Genomic DNA, 27,389 nt, shown 5'->3' with positions numbered 1-27,389 from the left:
TAGATACTTGTGGAGGAGGATTTGAGGGGGGGGCAGAAAACTGCCTTATTTAGTGGGTGGGCAGGCTGGGACTCTTAGCAGAGAGGATCCTAAGAAATCTTTCCTCTCATCCATACATATTCTGTCCTCCCTTAGTCAGGAGTCCTCTGCATCTGTTCTTGGTGCCCCCACCCTCATGCCATTTTCTGCCCTGATTTGGAGGGATAGGAGAACCAGCTTGGTGGTACTTGAGACTGACTGAGTGCCTTATAACACACTAAGCTTTTTTTGTTTCTATTGATATAAATAATTAATCCTCTTATATTGGCTCAGACCAAATGAAGCATTGATTGGGAATGGTTTAAGCTGAGAAATGGAGAGAGGAGGTAGTAAGTAGATGGGGGGAGGGAGAAGAAAGGGGAAATGGAAAGAGCAGAGAGGAAGGAGAAGAAAAGAAGGGGGTGAGAGAGCTTGAAGGGAAAGAGGTTTTACTCCTATCTGTATTGTGCCTTCATATCTAAATATTGTTTCCCTGCCTCAGTGAGTGTTTAATTGCTCCTTACTCATATAAAATGAGATAATGTATGTGAAAACACTTTCTAAACTGTAAAACATCATCCCCATGTTAGTTGTTCCCATCATTATGATAATAACTACTAATCTTTATCTGATTATTTGAAGGAGGGTGGGAAAGGCTCTCTTTTCACCTCTAAGCTGTATCCTATGTCCTTAGATTGATCAGGTATGAATTGTTTGGGAGAGGGTTAAAAAAAAAGAGGAGGAAGAAAAAAGGGATAGGAAAGGGAAGGGGAGAAGGAACAAGGAAGAAGGAAGCAAAAAAGGGCTAAGGAAGAAGGAATTAGGAATCGTCTTAGAGTGTGCTGTGTGTCCCTGGAAGATTTAAAGCCCCTCCCCCCAGAGAGGTCAGGACAGAGTACTTCAAGGAGCTGGTCCCCACCTGCTCCCCTCCCCAGAAGCATCACGAAACATTAATGAGAAGGCAGGTAAGTAAGATATGCATTTATGAAGCCTTGAGTATACATTCTGACTCAAACACTCACAAGCTGTGGGACCATGAGTAAATCACTTAAATTAACCCCTTTCAGGCTATTTTCTGATCTTTAAAATAAGGACAGTAGCAACTACCTGGCAGGGTTGTTAGAAAGACAAAGTAAGATAATATATGTTATTTTCAAATACTATACAAATGTTGGCTATTACTATTATTAGCTATTAGCTGCTGCTCACTTCAAGACTGACCTCAGCAACCTGTTCTAGTACTAGCTGGGGAAGCTAACAACATCTGCAATTGTACATTTGACTGGAGACCCAAGAGCATCTTCCTTCCACCTCACCTTCAGCCAGATGTTTTGGTCATTCGTTAACTCAGTTTCCCTACTCAGGAAAAGGGAAACTAGCCTGGTTCCCTTCCTCAGGAGAAGGAAGTAAAAATGATAACCCATCTTTTCTTTTGAAAGCATTCTTCTCCTCCTTGGCTTCTTGAACCTCCTTTGCCAATTGAGTTAGCCTATTTTTCAGGGTGTTATTTTCTTCTGCATTTTTTTGGGTCTCCTTTAGCAGGGTGCTGATTTGTTGTTCATACTTTGCTTGTAAGTCTTTTATTACTCTTCCCAGTTTTTTCCTCCACCTCTCTATCATGATTTTGAAAATTGTTTGGGCTCTTTAAGATCTTTTCCCAGAACTTATCCCATTAAGTGGGCTGGGATGTAGAAGCACTGACTTTCGTGTCTTCCCCTGATGGTGAGCACCGCTCTTCCTCATCAGAAGGGAGGGGAGAAGAAACCTGCTCACCAAGAAAGTAACCCTCAATAGTCTTGGTTTTTTTCCCTTTTCTGGGCATTTTCCCAGCCAGTGACTTGAGCTCTGAATATTCTCCTCACACCCACCTCGCCTCCAGATCCTCCCAGCCAGCGCTTGGGGTCTGAGAATCAAATGCTGCTTCCTAGCCTCAGTGCTTTGGGCAGGGACAGGGCTGCTATTCAGTGTGAGATTAAGTTCAGGTGCTCAGGTCGGGGCAGTGCCACCTCATGGGCTCAGTTCCCTCAGGGGGTTTATGCAGAGACCTTCAACAATGGATCCGGGCTCCTGCCTGCTTGGGGAGCCCCGGTCTGCTCCCGCCTCCGCTGTTGCCTCCCGAGGGGGCCTGAGTTATGGGGGCACCCCACTCCCCTCTCGACCCACCAAAGAGACCCTCTCACCGACCCCTGTCACCTGTGGGTAGAGGGATCCGCATGGCTGCTGGAGATCCTGTCCCTGAAGCCCGCTCGGATCTTTTCCTCTTGGTGCCCCGGCCGCGGCAGGGCTGTACTCAGCTCCCAGTCCCGGCGCCCAGTCTGCGGCGCGAAGGACCTTTTGCGAGAGGTTTGCAGGTCTCTCCGGAACAGAAATCTCCCTCGCTCCAATGTTCCGTGGCTTCTGGGTGCAGAATTCTCCATGAGTTACTTCTTTGTAGATGTTCTATGGGTTGGGTTCGGAGCTATGTGTATGTGCGTCTTTCTACTCCGCCATCTTGGCTCCGCCCCCACCCCCCATCTTTTCTTATGAAGCATGAATAGTGAATTATTATTCATTCAGTAGAAAGGAACTCAAAGCCTATATGCTCCATGTGATTGCTGATGAGGGCAGCAGAGGTCCCAGGCAGAAAATACATACAGAGAGATATCCACAGACACACACATACACATGGTGTCACTGCCCTCCCCAGCAGTCTCCTGCCATACTCCCCCTTCACCCCAAGAAGCACTAATTGTAAGTCTGTCCCTGGATGACAGGCAAACACAGAAAATCACCAGGCCCCTGTCGGGCCTCCTGCCAGGTGTAGGGGAAGCTCTACACTGACTGTGAACTCAGGGCTCATAGATTGAGGATAGGAAAAGGGAAAGGAAAAATGAAAGACAGATCAAAGCTGTCTGAGAGGGGAAAAAGCTGGCAGCCCAAGCAGAGCCAGGTTTGGGAAAGGGGCTAGACTCATGTCACCACCAAAGCCAGCTCCTGATCATCTCTGCTCCCCGGTCACCCCAGACTCTGTTCCTCCACTCCCCACCCAGTGCCCTCCATCCCTGATTATTCCCTCCTCCTCCCATCCCGCACTTCATGTCCCTCTAGAGAGGAGAGCAGGGTTAAATTGGCAAGCAAGAGGGGAAGGGGAAGGGTTGTGAGAGAAAGAGAGGGAGAAAAGGGAAAGAAAAAGGAGAGAGAGAGAGAGAGAGAGAAGGGAGAAAGATAGATTGAAAGAGGGGAGAGAAGGAGGGAAAGAGAGAAAGGGGACAGAGAGAAAGGGAGAGAGGGAGAAGGGAGAGAGAGTGAAAGGGGGCAAGGGGTTGTGAGAGGAAGAGAAAGGAGAAAGAAAGAAGAGAGAGGAAGACAGAAAAAAGGGGGAGAGAGAAGGGGGAGAGAAAGAGATTGTGAGAGAAAGAGGTGAATAAGCGAGAGAGAGGTTGAAAGAAAGAGGAGACTGGGAAAACTGGATAACAGTGTGGTGGAAACTGAGCATAGACCAATGCCTGACACCGTACACAAGAATAAAGTCCAAATGGATACATGATCTAGGGATAAAGATTAATACTATAAACAAATTAGGGGAGCAAGGAATAGTGTATTTGTCAGATTTGTGGAGAATGGAGAAATTTATGACCAATCAAGAAATAGAGAACACTATGAAGTGCAAAATGGATAATTTTGATTACACTAAATTGAAAAGTTTTTGCACAAACAAACCCAATGCAACCAAGATTAGGAGGGAAGCAGAAAACTGGGAAAGAATTTTTGCAGCTAGTGTCTGTGATAAAGGCCTCATTTCTAAAATATAGAGAGAACTAAGTCAAATGTACAAGAATACAAGTCATTCCCCAATTGATAAATGGTCAAAGGATATGAACAGGGAGTTTTCAGAGGAAGAAATTAAAGTTATCTATAATCATATGAAAAAATGCTCTAAATCACTATTGATCAGAGAGATGCAAATCAAAACAACTCTGAGGTACCACATCACACCTATCAGATTGGCTAACATGACAAAACAAGAAGATGATAAATGTTGGAGAAGATGTGAGAGAGTTGGAACACTAATACATTGTTGGTGGAGCTGTGAGCTGATCCAACCATTCTGGAGAGCAATTTGGAATTATGCCCAAAGGGCTACAAAAATGTGCATACCCTTTGACCCACCAACATCACTTCTGGGACTCTATCCCAAAGAGATCATAAAAATGGGAAAAGGTCCCATATGTATAAAAATATTTGTAGCAGCTCTCTTTGTGGTGACCAAAAACAGGAAATCAAGGGGATACCCATCAACTGGGGAATGGCTGAACAGGTTGTGGTATATGAATGTAATGGAACACTATTGTGCTCTGAGAAATGATGAACAGGAAGACTTCAGAAAGACCTGGAAGGACTTACATGAACTGACGCTGAGTGAAAGGAGCAGAACCAGGAGAACTTTGTACACAGCAAAGACCACAGTGTGTGAGGAATTTTTCTGGTAGACTTAGAACTTCATTGCAATGCAAGGATTTAAAAAATTTCCAATAGACTAGAGGCGAAACGCCTTCCACATCTAGAGAAAGAGCTATGGGATCAGATCGCAGATAGAAGCAAAACATTTTCTTTTGTATTATGTTTTGTTTTGCTTTGATTTATGGTTTCTCTCATTCATTTTAATTCTTCTATGCACATGTATTTAGTAGGAAAGTATGTGTAGAACCTATATAAGACTGTACCCTGTCTCAGGGAGGGAGTAGGGAAAGAGGGGGAAATGGGGAGAGGGATAGGAAGAAAATCTAAGATATATGGAAGTGATTGTCAAACACTGAAAACAAATAAACAAATAAAATAATTCAATTTTTAAAAAAAGAAAGAGAGGGGGAGAAGGGAGAGAAAGAGGAGGGAAAGAAAGAGAGTGGGAAGAGAGAAATAAAGAGAGATTGTAAGAGAAAGAGAGGAGGAGAAAGGAGAAAAGAGAAGGGAAAGAGAGATGGGGAAGAGAGAGAGAGGAGGGGGGATTGTGAGAAAAAGAGGGAGAGAAAAAGAAGAGAGAGAAGGAAGAGAGAGGAGAAGAGAGACAGAAACAGAGAGAAAATTTAAATTTACATTGGGTTAGAACAGAGAAGAGAGCTAGACTGGGAAATACAGATTTGAATTTTGGAAGGGACCTTAAAGGTCATCTGCATTCAACTCCTTCATTTTTCAAATGAGAAAACTGAGGACCAAGAGTTAAGTGACTTGCCCAAGGTCACATAGGCAGTAAGTGGAAGCCTCACCCAAGGACTTCACCCAAATCCTCTGACTCCAAATCCAGTGTTCTTTCCCCTGCACCATATTGCCATCCATCATGCCCAAGCAACTTGTCCTGCCCTGACCTAAGAAAGACAAAGGAGGCTAACAGTCTGGAATAGAAATGTGGACAGAAATGTAACCCTCCCCAGTCCCAAACTGCCTCACCCTCTAACCTGGAAGCCAACCTCCCTGTTCTCCCTTCTCTCAATCTCAGTTTCCCCTCCCCTTCTTTCCATCTCCAGGAAATGTGGACACATCTCTCAAATGATAAGCCAAAGATTTCCAAGCATTGAGCAAGCGCTGTCTGGCCATGAAGTCTGATCATTAAATTAAAATAACAATTGAAATGATTCATGAATAATAGCATGTTAGGAACCTCCTTAAGCTCTTGGGGAGCGATAGTGTGCTGTGTAGTTAAATCATAATTGTTATTATTCATTGTGCTCTTAATAGTTACCTAATATTAATTTGTGACTATAGCCTCTCCAAGCCCTTGTAGGTGTTTCTTTGTATGGCAGAGAAGTGGGCAGATTTCTCTTGGGGACAGGAGAACAAGGGGGTGGACAAAAAAAAAATCAAGAAGAGAATGGGAAATGGGGGAAAATAGCCCCCCTGAGGGCCCAAGAAGACAGGGAAATAATAAAGATTACATATAACATTTATGTAATGTTTTAAAGTTTGCAAAGAGTTGTTCTATACATGCATTATTTTCATGCCCACAACCACCCTGTGTCATTAGGAAAGTGAGGGATACACAGAGAGGTTAAGTAGTTTGCCCAAGGTCACACAGCTAATAAATTCCTGAGGTGAGATTTGAACCCAGTCTTCCTAACTCCAGGTTTAATATCCTATCCCTTATGCCAAGACCATCCTGTTTCACCTTTTCCCCTCTACTTGAGTCACCTTTCAGAGAGAGAAGGGCAAGGCAAAATAATCTTTAGTTGGATAGAGGGAAACAGATCATCTCCAACTTTATCCAAAAAAAAAGAATGTAAGTGCAGCCCAAGGGAGTTAGATCACAGATGAAATTTACCTGACTAAAAGGCGTAGGTTGTTCAACAGTGGAGAAGCAAAACCATTGAATGAGTGTATTTCTTGGAGAGAGGGTAGTTTTTTAAGAGCTATTAGGTTGATGTAAGTGCCCTCTTTTCCATTCTCAGAGACTTCAGGGTTGCTTAGAGTCCTCCTAGTCCTTCCCAGAAGGATATGCTCCCAATTGGCCCAGTCCACTGCTTACCTCTACTGGCCAGAGAAGCCCCTTCCCTCTGCCTCTAAATCAATCCCTGCACTGAGAAGGATGATCTAGTTAGTGTCAGGCAGGCTGAGGAGGGGGAAGGACTTTCTAGGAGGCCAGGCAGCCTTCCAGGAACCAAGAACCCACCCTGCCTAGGAACAGAGGGAGCTGATTGAAAGGAAGGGAAGCGAATATACCAGGCACTGTGCTAAGCACTTTTACTAATATTTTCTCATTTGATCTTCATAAGAACCCTGCAAAGTAGGTGCTATTATTATTCTAATTTTACAGTTGAAGAAACTGAGACAAACAGAAGTTCAGTGGTTATGTTGTAGTTTAGATTCTGACCACCTAGGGATGCCAAAAACTGTTTCAGTTTCATGCTGTGTTGTGGTGGCACCATCTCAAAGAATTAAGAGTCAGACCACCTCTAATCCAAGTATAGGCATTTATTGAGATTGATGCCTCTCATGGAGCAGGCTAAGTTCCAAGAGGAACCAGCAACTTCAGAGAAAGCAAGATGGACTTTTATAGGGTAAAGATGCAGTTACCTAACAGAAATTGTGAATATTAAGAAGGCAGGAGGGGTTTGGCAAGGGATTAGTAATAGGGGAAGGGTCCCAGCCACAGTGGAACTGTGCATGCAGTTACCCACAATGAATACAGAAAAACCCGTTTGGGGAAGTAGGTATGTATGATAATGATATTATAGCAAGCCTCTCTATGTTATAAGTTCACTCCGGTTCAGCTCTTTACTATTACTGAGCAGGTGCCTACTTAGGGAAAGTCCCTTCTAGTGTTTTGGAGTCCACATCCTGCTCTGGCGTCCTGGTGGTGGTGTCTTCTGATTGGTTGAGTATTATGGACCTGTCTAAAGCTAAATGGATGTGGTCGTGGTTGAGTGTATGGCTATACCTGCTGTTTCTGTGGGAAATATGAGGAATGGGTCTGGGTGCAGTGGCTAGCTAGAGGCAGTGGCTGGGATCCCATCACATGGATGTGCCTACTGTTTCTGTGAGAAATATGAGTTCATGGACATAGTGAGCAGTGAGGCATATATAAAGACAGTATATTGAGTGGGGGTGTCTAGGTAGGGGTAGTGGGTCTACTTTTCAGTGAGGCCTATAAGCAAGTTTGAATATTGGGGCTGGGGGCAGCAGATTCCATCTGTTAGGTAAGAGTTTAAGCCCTGTGTCATACAGGTAGTAAGGGTTTGAGGCCAAATTTGGACTCAGGTCTTCTTGATTCATTATCAAGGTAAGCAGATGGAGATCATGCTGACTTCCAACAAAGAATTTAATTCCATCTTAAAAGCATTTGTTAAATACCTATTTAGTATCAAGCCTTATATTACATTGGGAATACAAAGACCAAAAACCATATAATCTCTCCTGTCCAGGAAATTGCCTTCTACTAAGGAGGAAATACTTCTACTCGAATACACATAAAGATAGATGAGTGGTTTCTTTGGTATAGGAAATTCCTGACCTCTTCTCTGTAACTTAAGAGTCTTAGAAAGTTTCCTCAAGCACTGAGGGATTGCACTTGTCCAGGGTCACACAGCCCTGGCTTCAACACTAACTCTCTATCCATCGTGTCATGCTGTTTCTCAAAGAAATACATATAAAATACACATAATACCAGAGGCAGCTTGCCTTAATGGATATAGATGAAGGAAGGATATGAAGTCAGGAAGATCTGAGTTCAAATCCTTTTACACACAAACTGACCAAATAGGAAACAGCTCAATTCTTCTCCCAGGCCCAAGGTTTACTTTCTCCTACTAAGAGATTTGATCTCAAGGAATTGCTGAGAGCCAGTTCCTTTCCATGTTTAGTATTCCTACGGGAAAAGGTGTCCCTGCTCCCTCTACATTTCTTGAGGACACAGTGCTTTGAAATCCTTAGAAAAAAGGACTCCATCCTCTTCCTTTCCCTCCCCTTGACCTTTCCTCCCCTACAAGTCTTGCTGCCTAGAGGTCTCCACCATGTTGGGGGGCACTTATGTTTCAGGTGGGCCAAGAAGGGCCAAGTGATCAAGGAAGGATCTGAGGATTCCTATGAGACCACTGTGGACCACACATTCTTCTTTGAGCCAGTCTCCTGTGAAGTCACCAATGCACTGGGCAGCACCAACATCAGTCGCACAGTGGATGTCTACTGTGAGTATCCCTGGAAGAAGGCAAATTAAAGATGTTCCCTTATCTTGTGATATTGGGGATAATTTGAGGAGCAAATCATGCTTAGATTACTAAAAGTTGTTCAGGAAGGGTATCCTTTATCTGGATAGATCCAGAATCTTATACTATAGACAGATCTGGCCGCTTTAATGATGTGATTTTTTTAAGTACTTGAAGCCTTCTGAGTTTGAAGAGATAACCCCTACCAGACTAACACCTCAAACTGCCACCATTTCCTTGCAGTTCAATAAACATCTATTAAGGATCTGTTACAGGAAAGCCACTGTGCTCTGTGTTGAGAATATAAAAACAAATTAAGGTGGAACCCAGCCTCAGAGAATTTAGAATCTAAGAAGATAGGGGAGGGAGGGTGAGTCTAAGACAAGTAAGATAATTGTCATATGAGGCAGCATGTGACAAGTTGTAGCTAGGGAAATCAGGGAAGGTTTGATAGAGTGGCTCTTTGAACTAAAGCACTGTCTTCAGGAGCCCCCAGTGAAAATGCACTGATCTACTCCACCATTTTGCCTTGGGTCAGCTCTGCCCTTAGCCTGAGCATAGATTGGGTCTTATCCTCATCTCCTTCCATGAGGCAGTGGAAGAGAGGGCGGGGAAGGCAGTGGGACGGGTTCAACTTGGTTCTTTCTTTACCCCAAGACCGTTATTCCAAATAGACAAGCAGGCAGCAGCCACTGTATGGAGTGTGATGTCAGGGCTATGGGAAAGTCACTCCAGTTCCTCTCCAAATACCTCCCCCAGTTCCTTATATTAAATTCCCAAAGTTCCACAAAGTTTTATCCCTTTGGTTAAAGTCTAACAGACCCATTTCTTCTCTTCCCCTGAATGCAGTTGGCCCTCGAATGACTTCCGAGCCTCAGTCGCTGCTGGTGGATCTGGGTTCCGATGCTGTCTTCAACTGTGCCTGGACAGGGAACCCATCACTAACCATTGTGTGGATGAAACGTGGCTCTGGGGTGGTAGGTGTCTATCCCTAGGAAAACTGGGCACTATTGCCGTCACGGACCCTTTCCTGCTGAACCCACCCTGAGAGCTGCTGTCCCTCCTATTCTCAAACCGCTGGAAAAAGGACTGGTTGACACTGAGCTCACTAAAAATTTATTTGGGGGGAAAGCAGTGTCATTCAAAGGAAGAAGGGTCCAGGTAATGGTGGAGGGAATCCCAAGTATCTGAGTTGTCCTCCTGTTCATCATAGATGAATTTAGGATGATTTTAGGAATCATATCTCCCATCTCCCAAAAGATCTTCCCCACTAGGGCACCAAAGTACCTGAGATTCCACCCATTCACAGCCATTCTATTGGGTTGAGCATTACCCTCTCCCTTCTGGCTTCTTTTAAAATGTAAATGCCCCTGAGAAGGGTAACAAATCATATCCTAAAAGAAGGAATAGAATGAAAGCCCTAGGTGGGAATGGAGGGGGGGATGGCAGGGGAGCAGGAAAGCTCTAGAGGTTAAAAGAAGGGAACAGAACTGGGGGGTAGGGGGTTGGCACAACAGAGAAGACAAATTCTAAATAGGTCAGCAGCTGCTTCCCAGGTGAGGAGGGACAATTGCAAGTAAAAGTCAAGACATAGCCATGGAGAGGACTCTGGGTTCAACCCAGAATTCCATGACCCCTCAGTTTGTAACTAAATCTTTGTTGGAGGACTATGTCCCACCCCCACTGCCATCACACACACACACACACACACACACACACACACAACTATAATTAGATGTGGAGCTCTTGATTTGGAGTTAGTGGACAAAGGTTCAAATCTCAACACTGCTACTTACTTTGTGTCTTGGGACAATTCATTCAGTTTCTCTGGGCTTCAATTTCCTCATCAGTAAAATAAGGGAGCTGGGTTAGATTAATTCTTATTTATTTCCTTTCCAGCTCTGCAGCCCGTGAAACCTACCACTGAGGGAATCTCTTTCTCCTGTGAAGATACCAGACATTATGTTTTTCTTTTGTTTTGTTTTGTTTTGAAAAAACCAAGACTATGTTTTCCAAAGTAAAATGAAACCACTTTCTCTTTTGTCTACTTTCCCCAGAGATGTGTCAGTCTCCACTATCCCTAGAGTTAGGGGACAGATCAACTTTTTCCCTTCTCTTGCTACCTGACATTCTCTATCCTTTCCCAGGTCTTGAGCAATGAAAACACTCTGACTCTGAAAACTGTCCGGCAAGAGGATGCTGGCAAATATGTGTGCCGAGCTGTTGTTCCCCGAGTGGGGGCTGGGGAGAGAGAGGTGTCACTGACTGTCAACGGTAACATCCCATTCCATTTTCCTGAAGGGTTGATAACAAGGGAGGAAATAGAATCTATAAGACCATATTTATCCTATATTGGGGTTTATGGAGGGTCCATAAAGGTCCCACCCTCTCAATACAAGTTGTGCTTTTCTCCCTAAATAACATTAGTACAATGAGTGAATGAATGCAAAAACATTGATTATGTGCTTGCTGTATGCCAAGCACTGTCTTAAGAGCTGTCTCTCCCAAAAGGTCCCTGTAAGAAGATAAGATTTGAGCTGAGGCAGGTGATAGATGGGAAGAAAGAATTTCCGTCTTGAGGGACAGCCAGGGAAAAGACTTGGAGTCAGGAGATGGGGAATCATGTGTAAGGAGCAGTACATAAACCAGGGTCACTGGACCATAGAATATGTAGAGAGGAGTAAAACCAATCAATCAGTATTCATTTATTAAGTACCTACTACCTGCCAGGCACTGTGCTAAACGCTGGGGATACAAAAAGAGATGAAAAAAAAATCCTTGCCCTCAAGGATCTTACAATCTATATCTAAAATGTAAGAAAACTGGAAAGATAAGAAAGGAGCAAGTTGGGAAGGGTCTTAAAAGGCAAATGGAGGATTTTACATTTGTTTCTGAATGTCATACGGAGTGATTAAAATTTATTGAGGGGGAAGAGAAGGAGGGAATAATCAGACTTGCTTTAGGAAGAGCATTTGAGCCACTGGTGGACTGGAATGGGCAAACACTCAAATCAGGAAGGGGAAGGACAGAGCAGATGTTCCAGAGATAAAAGGGCTAAAAACCTCCCAGGTATAACCTCAAAGAGTGGTCATAAACTAATAGCAGAGCAATTAGGAAGCACATATCTAGTCTCAAACACTGTATAACACATCACAAAAGTGAAGTAATGGAAAGTCCTTGCAGTCAGGAGATCTGATCTTGAGCAAATATTATGGTTACAATAGCTAATGATTAACACCTATGTAGCACTTTAAGGTTTGCAAAGCATTTTATATGGATTATCTCATTTGATCTCTCCTAAACTCAGTTTCCTCATCTATAAAATGGAGACAACAATGCTTTATGGTGTCTGCCTCGGAGGGTCATGAAAAGACCTTAAGCATTATAAATTCTAATTATTATTGTTGCTGGTGGTGCTGCTGCTGTTACTGTCCCTTTGCTTCTTCTAAGAGCTCCCTCACATTGTTCCCAGTCCATGCCTGATATTTCCCACTCTATCCTGTCTCTACCTGGGTCCAAGGGGCAGAGTCATTGAGCTGATCCCCAGAAATAGCACAGAGATGGGCCATCTGCCCATGCCCCTGCTGTCCCGACACAAGGCTCTGTAGTAGTCCACTGTCTACTGGCAGCTACCTTCCCCCTCAGCCACCTTGGCTAGAGGCTCTTGCTGAAGTCCTATGGGTCTGTTCAACCAGCCTGCTGTATTACCTGGTGATTCAGGGTCACTGAATGCCTATTGCTCCATGATTATTCTGCCCCAAACCCTTGGAATCCTAAGGGGCAAGTCTATCCGGGCCGAGATCCTGTCCCCAGTCAGGGTCCAAAGCTTGCAGCCCTCTTGCCTTTTCTAGTGTCCCCAGGATGCCACCAATAAACTGGCACTGCAGGGCTAAAAATAACAGCATCTGATCACTCCTCCGTTTATATCCATGGCAACAGAGGCTAGAGTCTTTTCCTGCCCGTAAGCTGTCTGACACTTTGCTCAGCCATCACCCTGCTGCCACCTCTAGGGAGAAGAAAGTGGTCCTGAGCTGTGTACAGCCAGTTCTTCTCAGGCACTGCTGACTAGAGAATCATGAACCATCTTCGAGGGAAGGGTCCTTAGAGTTCACGGAATCCAACTCCTATCCTAAGGAGTGAATTCCTTTGTGACATCCTTGACAAGTGGTCACCTAGCTTTTGCTTGAATACCACAGGCAAGGCAGAACTCACTTCTAGTCTGTGCTAGGATGAATTTTAAGATGTTCTTCCATATCATCTTTATAATTTTCATACATTGGAAAAGCCAGAGAAAGACAGAGATGAGGAGAAGGATGAAGGTAGACAGATGCAATAGAAAAGATAAATAGAGAAAAATAAGATAGATAGATAAGAGAGATGATGGGTGATAGATTGACAGACAAGAAGGTAGATAGATAGATAGACAGACAGACAGATAGATAGATAGACCTTGATTTTCCCCTTTAGAGCCTAGAAATATAAATCAAATCCCTCTTCCTTGTGATAACCCTCCAAGTACTTGAAAACAGTTTCCATGCCTCTAGTTGCAATTCCATCAAACAGCTCTCAGAGGACAGTTTCCAGTGTCCTCACCACCCTGGCCTCCAGCTTCCTGTCAACTGTTCTTCCTAAAATGTGGCATTCCTGGTCTATGTTCTGACCAGAACAGAACAGAACAGAAGAGGACTCTCTTGTCTCTTGTCCTGAACACTCTACTTCTGCTAATGCTGCCTAAAATCAAATTAGATTGGGGAGATGAGGGAGATGCAGCCCTACATCATTGCAGACTCACTGAGCTCCCAGTCCAATGAATTCCCCAAGTTTTAGTTGTGCTCTGATCCAGGAGTAGCACTCAGTCTTAGGATTACTATCCCCCAAGCTGGAACTCCTAAGTCACAGAAGTTATCCCCAGATACCCCGTCATTAAGTCCATTAGACTAGATTATTGGACAGAGAAGAAAAGAAAAAAAACACCTCTGAGGAAATACATCAGAGTACTTCATATGAACTGGACTTAGGATAAAGGCAATGTGGTAGACTGTATAGCAATTCAGCTTCAGAGTTAAGAAAACTAGATGCAAATCCAGCCTCTGACACATGCTGACTATGTGACTGGACCCAAGTTCATTTAATCTCTTGGCACTGCAAGACAATTTTCTATAACTCTTCAGTGTTGATCTGCATTGTTAGATAGAGTTTTCCTCCTGGAGAGTTCTCTATACCAATGAAATCATAGGTCCAGTAATTTAAAAAATAATAATGATTTGAGAAAGGGAGTAGAGCCATGAGGGGGACCAATATTAAGTGTTCCTTTAGAAGTTTAAGCAACAGAGTTTGCTCCTAAGAAACCTCTCCAAGATGGCAGCTCTACTGGGTAGAGGAGATTCATTCACTCACTCTCCTGGATACTCTGCCTAATGGCCATACTTTGGAGAGTCCCTCCCTTCCACACACCCATAAAGATCCCAGGAGGCCACCAACATAGTTACTGTTTCAACAATCAACTTGGCAGAAGGAAAGGGAAGCCTAGTAAGTAAAAAGGCCAACCAAGATGCTGAAATATCATGATAGGGATATTAAAGCCAATCATTCATGTGTGCTAGGGATTGACTTATCCAGTGGTAAGAGATGAGTGACAAGACCCTTGCTAGCTAGTGGCCTGCACTAAGGAGCTAGATTTTCCACCTGCTGTCTAGAGAATGGGTGAGTGTTAAATAGAGCTTGGCCCATTGGAGAGGGGCCTAGGGAGCTCTTGATTTTAAGTGTCAAAGTCAGGAATGAGCTGAGCCTTTCACCGAAACTGGATCCTATTTTGGGGGTGAGGGAGGGAGAAGATGATTGCTGATGCCACTGTGTGAAATGAAATGGGTAGGCCTCAGCTTCCATCTCTGAGGATACTCAGGTCTCACCTGATTCGTTTCAAAAATCTGAGTCAGTAGTGATCTAGGATTGGCCTCCCGCCAACCATGAAAACTAGTCTCCATGGGAGGCAGACATATCCTACTTTCTAACTCTGACTTCCTACCTGATTTCCCTTCAGTCCCTCTGCCCAGTGGGCAATGTACATTCACTTGTCTGCTAGCTCTGACAACTCCTGAGAAACCCTAGCTCTAGTGAGTGGAAGGAAGTTGGGAGGAAGAAAGTTTATAAGTGAGAATACCATTAATCAATCAACTGATCAATCATCATTTATTAAGTGCTTACAATGTGCCAAACAATGTACTAGGTGCTGAGGTTACAAAAAGAGACAAAAGTCCCTGCCTTCAAGGAGTTTATAATCTAATGAGGGAGATAATGTACAAATAAATATATACAAAGCATGAAATAAATAGGAAATAATTAACAGAAGGAAAGCACTGGAATTAAGATGGATTGAGGAAGACTTCCTATAACAGATGAGATTTCAGTTGGGACTTAAAAGGAAGTCAGTAAGCCAATGGCCATGGACAGGAGCTGTCCAGTTTCCTGGCTTGCTGGAGAGGAAGACACTCCAGATCTCAGTCCTTCTGGCCTGGGAGGTTCCAGGAGCTCAGAGACCCCTCCTCAACCCTGCACCAGAATGGAAGTTCCACTCATAATGAGAACTTCACTTTTCTCCTTCCCCTCCGCCTCACTCACATGCTAGAGTCAGTCTCCATCATAAACTCCCTAGTATTTTTTCCCCTTAGCTATGAGCTGCTCATAGAAATGCAAATCTGTTTTAATTAAAGGGGCTAATAAACAACAATTATGTTTGCAGCAATTTTTGTTTTGTTCCCAATGTAATTTACTGTTCTCTGCACCCCTTATCCTAGCCTTCTTTGCTCTATTTTATGAGAAATGAGCTCCCCATCCCGCACCCAAGGAGTGATAGAGAAGCACTCAGAGAAGACACTATCCCAGCCACTACCCTGGCACAGAATTCCCATGAAGTACCATGTTCATACTGTAAAAAACTCAATGATCCTAGTTTTCTGTTCCTAAATGGAACTGGAAGTGAAATTGAGAGCAGTCCCTTGTACCCAAGATCAACTAGCACTTTCTAATGACTTAATTCCTATCCCATTTCTCCTCCCGCTCCCATCTATGTTCTAACCTCTCTCTTCAAATGGATTGCTCTTCTGAGACCTAAGGCATACCGCATCCCCACCTCCTCCCAGACAAAGATAGCATGGTGTGGCAGAAAGAACACTGATCTGGGAGTCAGAAGACCACCTAGCCTCTCTGAGTCTCCGTTTCCCTATCTGAGAAATAAGGGGATTAGACAAGGTGATCCCTAAGATCCTAATAAAGGATGTCAAGTGGAAGCAGAGCAAATACAAAATGCTTTATTTGGCATTCAAAGCCCTTCATATCATATCACCCTCCTACATTTCTAGTCTTCTTTACCTTACTTCTGGCCACATACTCTTCCATACAATGACACTAGCTCCTGGCTGTTCCATGAGCAAGAGACTTCATCTCTTGACTCCAGGCATTCTCTCTGACTGTCTCCCATACCTAGAATACTCTCCCTCCTCCCCTCTGACTGTTGACCTCCCAGGCTTCCTCTAAGTCCCAACTAAAATTCACTTTCTACAGAAAGTCTTTCCCAACCCCTCTTTAATTCTAGTGCTTTCCCTCTGTTCATTATCTCCTTTTGATCCTGCATATAGCTTGCTCTGTATATATCTGTACGCATGTTGTCTCCTCTATTAGGATGCAAGTTCCTTGAGGGCAGGACTATCTTTGGCTTCTTTTTGTATCCAGCACTTAGGACTGCACATGGCACATAGTAGGTGCTTGGTAAATGTTGATTGATTGATTGAAGAGGAATAGTTATTCTACTTGGCCCCAAAGGGCAAAACTAGGAGCAATCAATAGAAGTTGACGAGAAACATATTTTAGCTTAAGAGGCAGCATGCTGTAGTGGAAGGAGCCTTATAACCAGGACGACCTGAGTTCAAGTCTCACCTCTGACACATTCTTGTTATGTAATGATGGCTAAGTGATTTAGCTTCTCAATGCTTGAAACACTTCTCTGTTTCTGTAAGCTTCATAAAACATGCTGACCTACTTTGGTGGAGGGTGTTTTTTCATTAGGGAGTTCCCAATGCCAGTGAAATGACAGGCCCCCCATCCCTAAATTAGGGACATAAAGAAAAATTACTTGGCAAACTGAACCATCCAGAATGCCTCAGGATGTCACGGGATCCCCCTGACAAAAGATCTTCAAGCAAAGGGTGAATTTTGTGCAGGTCCAAGCTAGATTTCCTAGATTCCTTTCCAACTCTGAGTTTCTGTGACTTCTTTCCACCCCCAAATCCCATCTAGTTCTAAAACATGGTCTGCTCAAACCTGCCTATCCCCTTTGTCTACTAACTGGTAGCTTCTGATTGTTTTCCCAGCCAAAAGCATCTTGATGAAATTCAATAAACATTTTACTCTTACCTTTGTGTCAGGCACTATGCTAGGTACTAGGTGACAGCCCAGCTTTTCCTTAGGTAGGCCTGTAAGTCTGTTTCATAAGGAAGCAGCCTTGGGAGTCACCTCAATCCACCAGTTGGGGTCAGCAAACCCTGACATTTGTGCATGGCACTATTACCTACATAGGAAATCCTCAATTTACCAAAGGATTGTGTTCCAAAAGTTTGTAAGTCAGTTTAGGAGAATTTATAGTATATTTGCCTAGGATCCCATCTTTATAACAGCAATGTTATAAATGGTGGTTAGGTTCCCAGGCTAGCTCACAAAACCCTCTTTGATCCATAAGGTATCAGGGTTACTGTAGAACCTAATCACTATTGATAACCTTGCTTCTACGGGAAAGCTCATTCCAAGATCCAACTTAGGATTCCAAGCAATGGAAACAGACATTCCCTTTCCTCTACTCTTACCGTGGCCACAACTTCCACAAAAAGTGTCCTGTGAGTCCCAAACAATTAGGAAAGGATAAGGGAGAGAAATCCTCCAAGGCAACTGTGGCTGAGAAGCAATAACCCCGAAGGCAAAGAAGAAATCCTGTGGCCACTCCAACAAGGAGGCAGTCCTCAACTAAAACAGCCCTTTTTCAAATTAGGTACATTTGGATATCAGGTATTCATGAGTTGGAAACTCATTATACAACCAAAACAAATTACTCATTAGCCAGTGTACAAAATGCCTAAATAACATCCAATAATAGGAGATATCTGGGCAATAAATATCTTCAAAGTTTTCGAAGGCTATTAGAGAATCATCACAACTGCTTTCAGTCAGCTATACCACTGCAGTCAGACCTGCAAGTAATAGTTTTACCTTGCAACATGAAAGACTTGGATAAGCTCTAAGGAAGAACTCCCTGACAGGAAAAATTGTTGACTGAGTGGCCTTTTCAAGCACTCTTTGTATTGCTTTTCTGTGGGAAAAGGAGAAAACAAGGCAGACATATACAAAACTGATGCCACTGTGTAGGTAAACTGCTAGAGTGATTTCAGGAGCTACAACTGAGTGGGATAAGGCTAATGGCAGTTGTAGAGTCATGTTCCATTGCCTGTTTGAAGCAAGTAGGCAGCAACAGTGCATAGAGTACTAGACTGTGAGACAGGAAGACCTGAGTTGAAATCTGACCTCAGACACTACCTGTATGGCCCTAGGCAAGTCATCTGACCTCTGTTTGCCTCAGTTTCCTCATCTGTAAATATGAGGATAATAATAGCACCTACTTTCCAGAGTTGCTGTGAGGATAAAATGAAGTAATATTTGTAAAACACTTTGCAAACCTTTTAACACTATATAAATACTAGCTATTATTTAGATGGTGACAAATTCTTAACATTAAGAAACATTATATGAAGAAGAAAGAGCACTGGACTTAGAATCAGAAGACCTGGGTTTAAGTTCTGATTCTATCACTTACTTGGTCTGTGCCTTGGCAAGTCACTTAACCTCTCAAAGCCTCAGTTTCCTTGTCTGTAAAATTGAAATAATAATGCTGCCGCTACCTCACAAGGTTATTGCTTAGGGGGAATTTTTTTTTAATATAAAGCAGCAGATGAATGTGAACTATTAGGATTATCTCCATGGGACTGCTCAGGCGGAGTTGGAAGCCCAAAAGCCCCAATAGCTCCATCAGTCTTGGTTATCAGGGAGATTGGGCAGGATCCTTAACCGAATCCACCCTTTTCTGACCAGCAGGTTCCAGGGAGAGGATGTTGTTTGTGTTATGCAAGATCTCCCCCTGCAGGCTATCTTCAGAATGGCATCAGTTGAAGGGGCTGGACCACATTAGAGGAAACACCAGTAGTGCATAGTGACCGTGGTGAATACAGGGCAGTCCTCAGAGCCTGGACGACCTGGGTTCAAGTCCTGCCTCGGACACATGCCGCCCTAGCTACACAGCCCTGGCTGGACTTAACCTCTCGGTGCTCTAAGACTCTGTTTCCAAGTCATTTTAGAGAGGAATTGGTGTTTCTCAAAGACCAGACAAATAAGAACAGGATTGACTTCCTTCCCCAGCTGTTTTCCTTCTCTTCCTCCACCCCTGCTGCCACATACTTGTCTCCAAATCCCTAACAGATGCATTCTGAGAATTTGTGGTCAGTAGGGAAGGGGACATGAAGAGGAAAGAAACTGGAGGCACTCACTCTCCCTAATATGTGTTGATATCTCTCCCCATAGGGCCCCCCATCATCTCCAGCACCCAGACCCAGCATGCCTTGCATGGCGAGAAAGGGCAAATCAAGTGTTTTATCCGGAGCACCCCTCCACCAGACCGAATTGTGAGTAAACAGCCTCCTGATGACTGTCGCTTCTCCCTGGCCAGTGCCACCTTGGGGCAGGGAGGGCCAGATGGAAATGCATATACATAAAGTGAGGACCAGAGAAAAGGACTGTGAGACTCATTCAATCCATACCACATATATCAAGTGACTACTATGAGTCAGGCCCTGGGCATAGATTCAAAGGCAAAAATATAACAGTCAGTACCCATAACTTTACATTTGATCAAGAACTGGTCCAAGATTTACTTCTAACTAGTTCTGTGACATTGGACATGTCAAGTCAGGTCCCTTGACTTGAGCTTCCTCATCTACAAGACAACAACAAATCTGCCCTCTCTATTTCACAGGGTTGTTGTTAAGCTAAAATGAGGCAGCTAAATCCCTAACTTACTTAATGGCTTGGTTAGTTGTTTCTAACTTAGTAGGCATTCTCCCAAAGAAACAAGTGGAAACTATTAGCAATAGTTTGCTAAACCATAAAATCCTTTTTCATCCATAATGCAGCAGAGGGGTTCTTAACCTGGGGTTGCTGGACTTTGTGGTTGGATTTCAAGTAGTGCATATACTTGGACTGGCCAAAAAAATTTTACATCCTTATTTTCATTGATGTCTCACCGAAAATTGGCATTTTCTTTAATTATTTAAAACATCATTCTATGTCCATAACAATTTTTTTAATGTTAAGACCCCCTGACCCAAAACATTTGTAAAGGAAAAATCCAAAAATCAATGATTTTTATCACCTTCTTAAACCTCTATCCACATGGACACAAATCATAACCCCCTTTACACCTCAGCAGATAATCTCTCTGAGTTGCTGTGACTTAAAAACTTCTATGTCCCTCCTGGTTCTGGGCCTCTCTGAACTTAGTTAATGTGGTCCATGGAGAACAGCCATATAGTCCAACACTGGACCAGTTTAGCAAGCCTGAGCATGAGCAGGCGCTCTTCACACCAAATTAAACATCCAGGCTGCTGGAGTCTTGTTCATCTAGTTCCTTTGTCAGGATTTGCAGGAAATATGTGTGAAGGTGCTTTTTATAAACGTAAACACTGTATTGTTCGTATGGCTACAGAGACCAAGGGATAGAAGAGCCAAGGAACCCTGTGGATGGCGAGAGGCCAGAGGGCTATTTCAGAGAGCTGACAAATCCACATGTATATCTGAATCTGTGATTTTGGTCTTTATGTAGCTACAAAGTACTTCAAAGCACTACTGAGTGGTACTGCTTTTGTCATCCAATAGTTTCCTTCAATCAGTAGGTACTAATAGTACTACTGTCATGTGGGGAGAGCCACTGGTATCATGGAAATATCACTAGACTCCAGGTTCTAGGTGGAATCCAGCACTCATTAGCTTTGCAGCCTTGGACAAATCATTTAACCTCTGCCTCATCTCCCTCATCCCAACAATGAAGGGATTGGACTAGATGAGGGCTTCTTAACCTGCCCTCCATGAACTATATTTTTTTACTGTTTTAATAATTGCATTTCAATATAACTGCATTTCATTTGTGATCCTACATATTTTATTTTATGTATTTAAAAATAATATTCTGAGAAGGGGTCCATAGGCTACCATTACAGTCTGTGACACAGGAAAAGGTTCAGGATGCCTAAAGTCTTCCAGCTATAATCCTCTCTGATCCTGCACAATCATATTGTTAAGCATTGTACTATACATACATTCTGACACATGCCAGAATCTAAGCAGAGTGACTACACTCCTATACCTTCAAATTCTATATGTACACACACACACCTCTCTACATACTTATTTACCCTTCCATTCATCAGTATCCCTAAGCACTCACAGGTCTTATCTTCTACATACAGGTCTGCATAATTTCACCCCCCAGGAAAAACAGTGTGGTAGAAATAACAGTGGCTTCTGAATTAGGAGTTCAAATTCAAACTCTGTCACTTCTTGCCTGTATGACCTTGGGCAAGTCACTTTACCATTCTTGGCCTTAGTTTCCCCATCTGTACAACGAGGAGATTGTACAGGCCCCTGGCATTTCTAGATCTATAATCTAATGGACACATACAGGTACCAAAACCTCTACACACAAGCAAACATAGGTTCCCATTCAGAACACACTCTGAAGGATGGCATTTCTCCATAGAATGACCTAGAATGAGTGTGTATGTTCACATGAGAATGACTGTCTATATATACATGGATAATGATGTATAGCCATGTTTGTGCATTTATAAGATCTGTTCCTGTAGGTACATGTTTCTGTTGAAGTCAGACAGGTTGTCCATAGCACATGAGCCAAATGTCAAGGAGTTTAAGCAGCTGTTGCTCCCTACCCAGTGTGGAAAAGTACACAGAATGGGTGCTTCCTTGTGCCTTCTGAAGTAGCCCTACCTCAAACTCTTGACTCTTGTATGTGTGTATAAAAAAACTCAGAAACTTGGGGCTCAAGGTAGAAGGTAAGGGTGTTAACCTCCTTCCTAAGATGGCATCAGTGGCTGATCTTTATCTTTCTCCACCTTCCTAGGCCTGGTCCTGGAAGGAGAATGTCCTGGAGTCAGGGACCTCAGGGCGTTACACAGTTGAGACTGTCAGCACTGAAGAGGGTGTCATCTCTACGCTAACCATCAGCAACATCGTTCGGGCTGACTTCCAGACCATCTATAACTGCACAGCCTGGAATAGCTTTGGCTCTGATACAGAGATAATACGACTCAAGGAGCAAGGTGGGCGCTGCTGAGGGAGCTAAGAAGGGGAGAAGAGAATCTGGGTGGAGGGTCCCTGACTCAGGGATGGCTAGGGAAGTCTGCTGGAAAATTGGAACACCTAAGGCAAAATTCTACCTGTATCATGGAGAGACAGAAAAGGACTTCGAGCGTAGAAGAGTTTGGCAAAAGTGGAGGCTTTGGCCCCATAGCAAGATAACAGGACTCAAGTTCATTTCTGGACTTTCATGTATATCCTTGAGAAAGGTTATTGGCCCACTGTGCAAGACTGAGTCAACTTCCTCAAAGCAGGCCAAGCAGCAGCCAAAACAGTAGCAGCTTGAACTGCTCTGTTCCTTCTCCCATTTTTACAAAGATCCCTGGTCAAATAACCTTATTTGGACCATTATGAGTGGCCCAATGCTTAAGGGGAGCAATCCAGACCTGAGGAGTGGCCACTAGGGGGCAGAAAGAATGTTGGTATGATGGGAACATTGGGTCTGTCTTCAAGAAAGAAAACAGGAAAAATAACCCAGCTCAATGAGAGTTCTCAAAAGATGCCCAACCCAGGGTAAATGGGCAGGAAAGACCCTTCTCTATAAAAGCTCTCTGAAGTTTCCTATTAATATAGAATGAGATGTGCCATCTGAAAGGACCAAGGGCTTGTGGTAAATGGGTGGATATAGGGCAGCCAAGCTAGAAGGAAGGCAAGGGAAAGAGGGTGGAAGAAGAGTTCCCATTCCCCATTTACGTCCCAGATGTCTAGGTATTCCCAGTTCTAGGACCAGAAGAGCTCCAGAGGCAGCTGCAGTCAGTGCTTCAGTGACATGGGGAAGGGCAATAGCTCCAGGCTAGATGCTATCTCTGAGATGCCCAAGCAGTGCAAAGATGGTTCTAGTTGAACCCTGACTGAGGAGCTGAAGTCAAACTCCAGAGGGAGTGGATTCTTCCAGATGACAATTAGAAATTGAGCCATAGATGGGCACTCAGAAAAAGCAGTATGTCCAGAACTCCTCTCCAGAGGAGCAGGAAATGAGAGACTGGGGGACAACTCAGATTCAGTTTCTGCCAACCAGTCCCAGCTAATCGCTTAGAGGCTAAGTCATATGACCACTTTCCAGAATTTAAGCTATAACTGATCTCTCCCACTAAGAAATGTTCAGGATTCTCCCTTCCCCACAACCCCCAGAAGAAATGCCCTGTAGGTGGTCCAGGCTGAAGGAATTGGCCATGGTCCTGACCCTGACTTCCTTGAAAGGATGATATTAGGTACAGAACACAGAGTAGTCAGCCCCTGAGTCCTGGCTGTTTCCACTTTATTCCCCAGTTCTGGGCACCCAGACCCTGAGATGAGATTCCCAACTTGTTAGGAGCCTGAAATAATAGTGCCATCATGCTTGTCTCCTGGCATCCATTCTCCTAATAATAGTTCTAGTTTACATGATTATTGGCACATAATTTGCATGACATCATCTACATGTCATCCCAAAGCCCCTTAGCCTTTTCCTGCGTGTCCCCTAATGTTCGGTCCTTGCTTCTCTCCCCTCCTTAGCCCTCTACCCGTATCCCCAGCCCTTGTTGCTTTTCTCACCCCCACCCACCTCGCTCCCCCCTTGGTGTCTCTAACTCTGGCTGAATAAATTCTAAATTCGACTCTGAAGGGCTAAGTCTGTTGGGTGGTTTAGGAATTATGATTAGGAAGAGCGTTCCCTTCCAGCATTCACCCAGGCCCTCCCAGCTAGCTTGCCCCTCACCCCCACCCCGGCCTAGCTGTGGACACTTGCTTTATTTCCAAACAGGTACGGAAATGAAGTCGGGAGCTGGGCTTGAAGCAGGTATGAAAGGAGCTGCCCAGGGGAGGGGTGGGAAGGGCCTGGTTGGCTAGGTGGGGAGGAAACCCAAGAGGAGATGAAAGCTTCTGTCGGCCCCAGACTGACTACTCCTACAATTTAGGGAGCAGGAATGGAGGCTCTCCAGTGAGCCTCCTTCACCCCAACATGGGTCAGAACAGAGACCCAGGGAACCTGATCTTGTCAATGCTTGGAAGCAGGCCTGGTCCTTGAACTGTCACCACTGCCTGCACGCCCCCACCCCACCCCCACTGTCCTTCTCATCCAGGGCCTGATGCTCTTGCTCTGAGAAGCAGCTCAGCCCTTTGGCATCGTATGTGTCCCTGGGTATCATTCCCCTTACCCTAGACTTCTGTCTGTCCTGGACTCCAAGAAGGCCTCTGACTTCTAGTTAGTAACCATTTGCCTCTCACTTGCTGGGATGCTCAAGGTCTTGCCATCTCTACCCCTGGTGAGTGCTGAGTGTCTGTGCCTTCTTACCTGGGGATCACCTGCCTAATATTTGGCAACTTATAGTCAGGTTTAGGTCACTGGGCAGTGTCCATCTCTCTAGTCACCTGGCAACAAACTTGATAGCAAACCTCCCATGCTTGGATGAGCTCTGTTCAAGTGCCAGGCAGGAACAAGACAAGGGAGGCATAGCGGGTAGAAGCTTGACACAAAACCTAAGAAGGAAATCAGAGCCCAGACAGCTGACAAGAAGTCTTAGCCCCACTAGCCTCACAGGAACTGTGCTGGAGTCCTAGGCACCTCTATGCTCTGTCCTCTTATAGATACTACCAACCACCTTGGCCCCAAAGAAATCTTGCCAGCCACCTCAGCCTCAGCAGGACATGAGGAAGGGCTGGGTTCTCCAGTTACCATGCATGTGCTGCTTTAACCTCCTCCTACCCTATCTCTGCCTTCTTGTATTTAATAACTAACATTCAGGGATTTGTAGTTTTAAAAGCCCATATGTGCAGGATCTCATTTAATCTTTACAACAGCCCTGGAAGGTAGGTAATACAAGTATTATCCTTTTTTTAGGTAAAGGTTAAGAGAGTTTTAAGTGACTTACTCAATGTTACATTAGGGAGGGAGCTGGTTCTTAAACCCAGTTCTTCTGATCAAAAACCCAGGCCTCTTTCCAGTGTCTGCCTAGCCCAGTAAGCCCTTGGATTGTATTTCTCCTAGACCAGACTGGTTCTCAGAGTCAACCTATTCTCTGTTAAGTGCCCCATGCACACTCCCAAGGGCATTGGTACCAACCCAGGAGAACCACTAGAAGCCAGGCAGAGACAGTTATGACCCTTAGGATAATAGTCTCACTGATACCCCTGCAGAGAGTTTCCATTGGCAGAGTAGAAAAGTATCTCTCTTACCTGTCTTCATTTTCCATCTCTCTGCTAAGAATCATCCCCAGGTCCTCTCAGTCCCCCTTTTCATTGTAAGGATGCCTAGCACCAGGTAGAAGATAGGACTGAGGCAGGGGATCCCTTTTCCCCATCTCTCCCATATTTTTCTTGACCCACCCATTAGGGAGCCACAAAAAAGGAGGCCCTGGATATCAGGGTTAGATGATCCAAATAGTCTACATGGGCAGATTCCCAGTGTGCCAGCCCCCTAGCCAGAGTCTCAGGGCCTTAGATCACTACTATCTCTCTTTGCTCTTGGGGACAAAAAAGGACCCCAGAGACCTCTGCAGAAAATACGATTGCCCTATGGCCTTGTCTGCCTTACTGGACATGCACTACCAAGGTGGAGGTTTGGAGAGGATTGAAAAAGCTAGGGGAAGACTGAGATCCCAACTGCTGGAATCTTTGAGTCAGGTCAGACATTGACACCAAACCACTTTCACTCTTCAGAATCTTTGCCTGCTATCCCACCTCCTGTCCTGATGAGATGCTTAAGGGACAGCATGCATAGTGAAAAAAGTTAGGAACTGTCATTCAGAAAATCCTGATCTGCCACTAACAAGTTGTAAGATCCTGAACAAGTCCTCCCTTCTTAGGGTTTAAATTTTATAATCCAGAGAAGGAGATTAGATTAGATTTTCCCTAAGGTACCTTCCCACTCTAACATTTGATGATTTGGTGCCTGATGAGCTGACACGTTTCAGCCTAGGAGAGATTGCTGGCCAAGATTTCCAAAGAAGAATATGAGTCAGTAATCTACTCTCTGCTCCTCACAGTCCCCCCAGGGAAGGAAAGTGCTGGATGACTTCTCACTTGAGTCAGGTCAGAATTCAAGTGGCAGAAATGTCACAAGAACTCGACCGACTAGTAAAGAGAGAGAATAGCAGAAAGTTCAGAGGACCAGTTTAGATTGAAAAACAGGGCTAGGTAAAGGAGAAATGAGGGGAAGTGTCTCCTTTAGAATGAGAGAGTGTCCTTGAAAGTCATCCCACTGACCTATGGACTCTGGCCCCTCCTTGCAGGTTCAAGGTCCACTGAGGGGAGCCGTATCTTTTCAGGGGATAAGAACCCTGACCGTGACCCATTCATTCTACTTATCTCTCCTGGAGAGGGAGGACTGCATTTAGTGAAGATGATGCAGCTATAAAATTCTCCAAAAGGTTCTCCCACTAAGCTACACTGCCCACTCCTCCATTTGTCCATTCCTTGGAAGCTTGGCAGAGCTTTCTGAGCCACTAAGGACAGAGACTGTTAAGCTGTTTCCCAAGACATACAAATAAAAATGAGCTGGTGATTCTCTCCTGTCCAGGGTTCTGACTAGTGGATTCTTTGAACATCTTATTTGTCCTTCATTCACCACCCAAAAGCATCCTCCTTTGCCCAATCATTCCTCATGCTCTGCCTTCCAGAACTCTTCTCCTACCAGTGACTAGTTCCTGTCCCTTTACTTTCTTCAGCACGTCTGCCCTTTACCCCACAATGTTTGTACCTGCTAATCCTGTCCCACCAGTCCCAATCCCCTCTTTAGTTCTTCCTGTCACCTTCATATCACTTCCTTCCCTCAGTACCCCATACCACCAGTGGTCCTAGATCAGTCTGACCAAGGTGGGACTAGTCTACCCAGTCTGCATTTCTCTGGAAGGAGGGAGGTCTGTCTAAGTGTGCCTCCCTCTTCAACCTGTGAAGGGCCCTACTCACACCAAGAGTTGTAGGAAAGGTTGTAAGAAGTGACTGAGCTGAGTCTCCCAACACCACCACCATAATAGGTGCTTTCTTTTTTTCCTACAGAGTCTGTGCCAATGTCTGTCATCATTGGGGTAGCGGTGGGAGCCGGTGTGGCCTTCCTTGTCCTCATGGCAACCATTGTGGCCTTCTGCTGTGCCCGTTCCCAGAGAAGTATGGAGGATCTGGGGATCTGGGATCTTCTCAGGGTCAGGGTGGGAGGGTGAGAATACAACCAGAGTTGGACCACTCAGCTTTGAGTAGGTCCTGTGGTTGGAACCCTGATCACAATATGGCCAGTCACCCCCAATGTTTTCAATTAATTTC

The 27,389-nt window shown here is 44.4% G+C and overlaps 1 protein-coding gene and 1 long non-coding RNA gene across 3 annotated transcripts in view; one reads left to right on the top strand and one right to left on the bottom strand.

Moving 5' to 3' along the window:
• The window catches only part of LOC140505503 (uncharacterized), a 45,819-nt gene extending 21,399 nt beyond the window's left edge, over window positions 1–24,420 (bottom strand). The window contains exon 1 of the long non-coding RNA XR_011967534.1: window positions 24,290–24,420. This is a non-coding gene — a long non-coding RNA (uncharacterized lncRNA). The remainder of the gene's footprint in view (window positions 1–24,289) is intronic.
• The window catches only part of KIRREL3 (kirre like nephrin family adhesion molecule 3), a 757,177-nt gene that overhangs the window by 723,292 nt on the left and 6,496 nt on the right, over window positions 1–27,389 (top strand). The window contains exons 8-14 of one of the 2 annotated variants that reach the window (XM_072611536.1): window positions 8,524–8,672; window positions 9,540–9,667; window positions 10,838–10,964; window positions 19,308–19,408; window positions 21,919–22,117; window positions 23,896–23,931; window positions 27,129–27,236. In XM_072611536.1, coding sequence (XP_072467637.1) covers window positions 8,524–8,672; window positions 9,540–9,667; window positions 10,838–10,964; window positions 19,308–19,408; window positions 21,919–22,117; window positions 23,896–23,931; window positions 27,129–27,236 — 848 coding nt within the window. The remainder of the gene's footprint in view (window positions 1–8,523; window positions 8,673–9,539; window positions 9,668–10,837; window positions 10,965–19,307; window positions 19,409–21,918; window positions 22,118–23,895; window positions 23,932–27,128; window positions 27,237–27,389) is intronic. The other variant, XM_072611537.1, reaches the window with a different exon arrangement.

Source organism: Notamacropus eugenii, chromosome 5 (assembly GCF_028372415.1).
Source record: "Notamacropus eugenii isolate mMacEug1 chromosome 5, mMacEug1.pri_v2, whole genome shotgun sequence".
NCBI lineage: Eukaryota > Metazoa > Chordata > Mammalia > Diprotodontia > Macropodidae > Notamacropus > Notamacropus eugenii.
The sequence above is the reverse complement of the archived record's forward strand: the minus strand, read 5'-3'. Positions and strand labels throughout refer to the sequence as shown.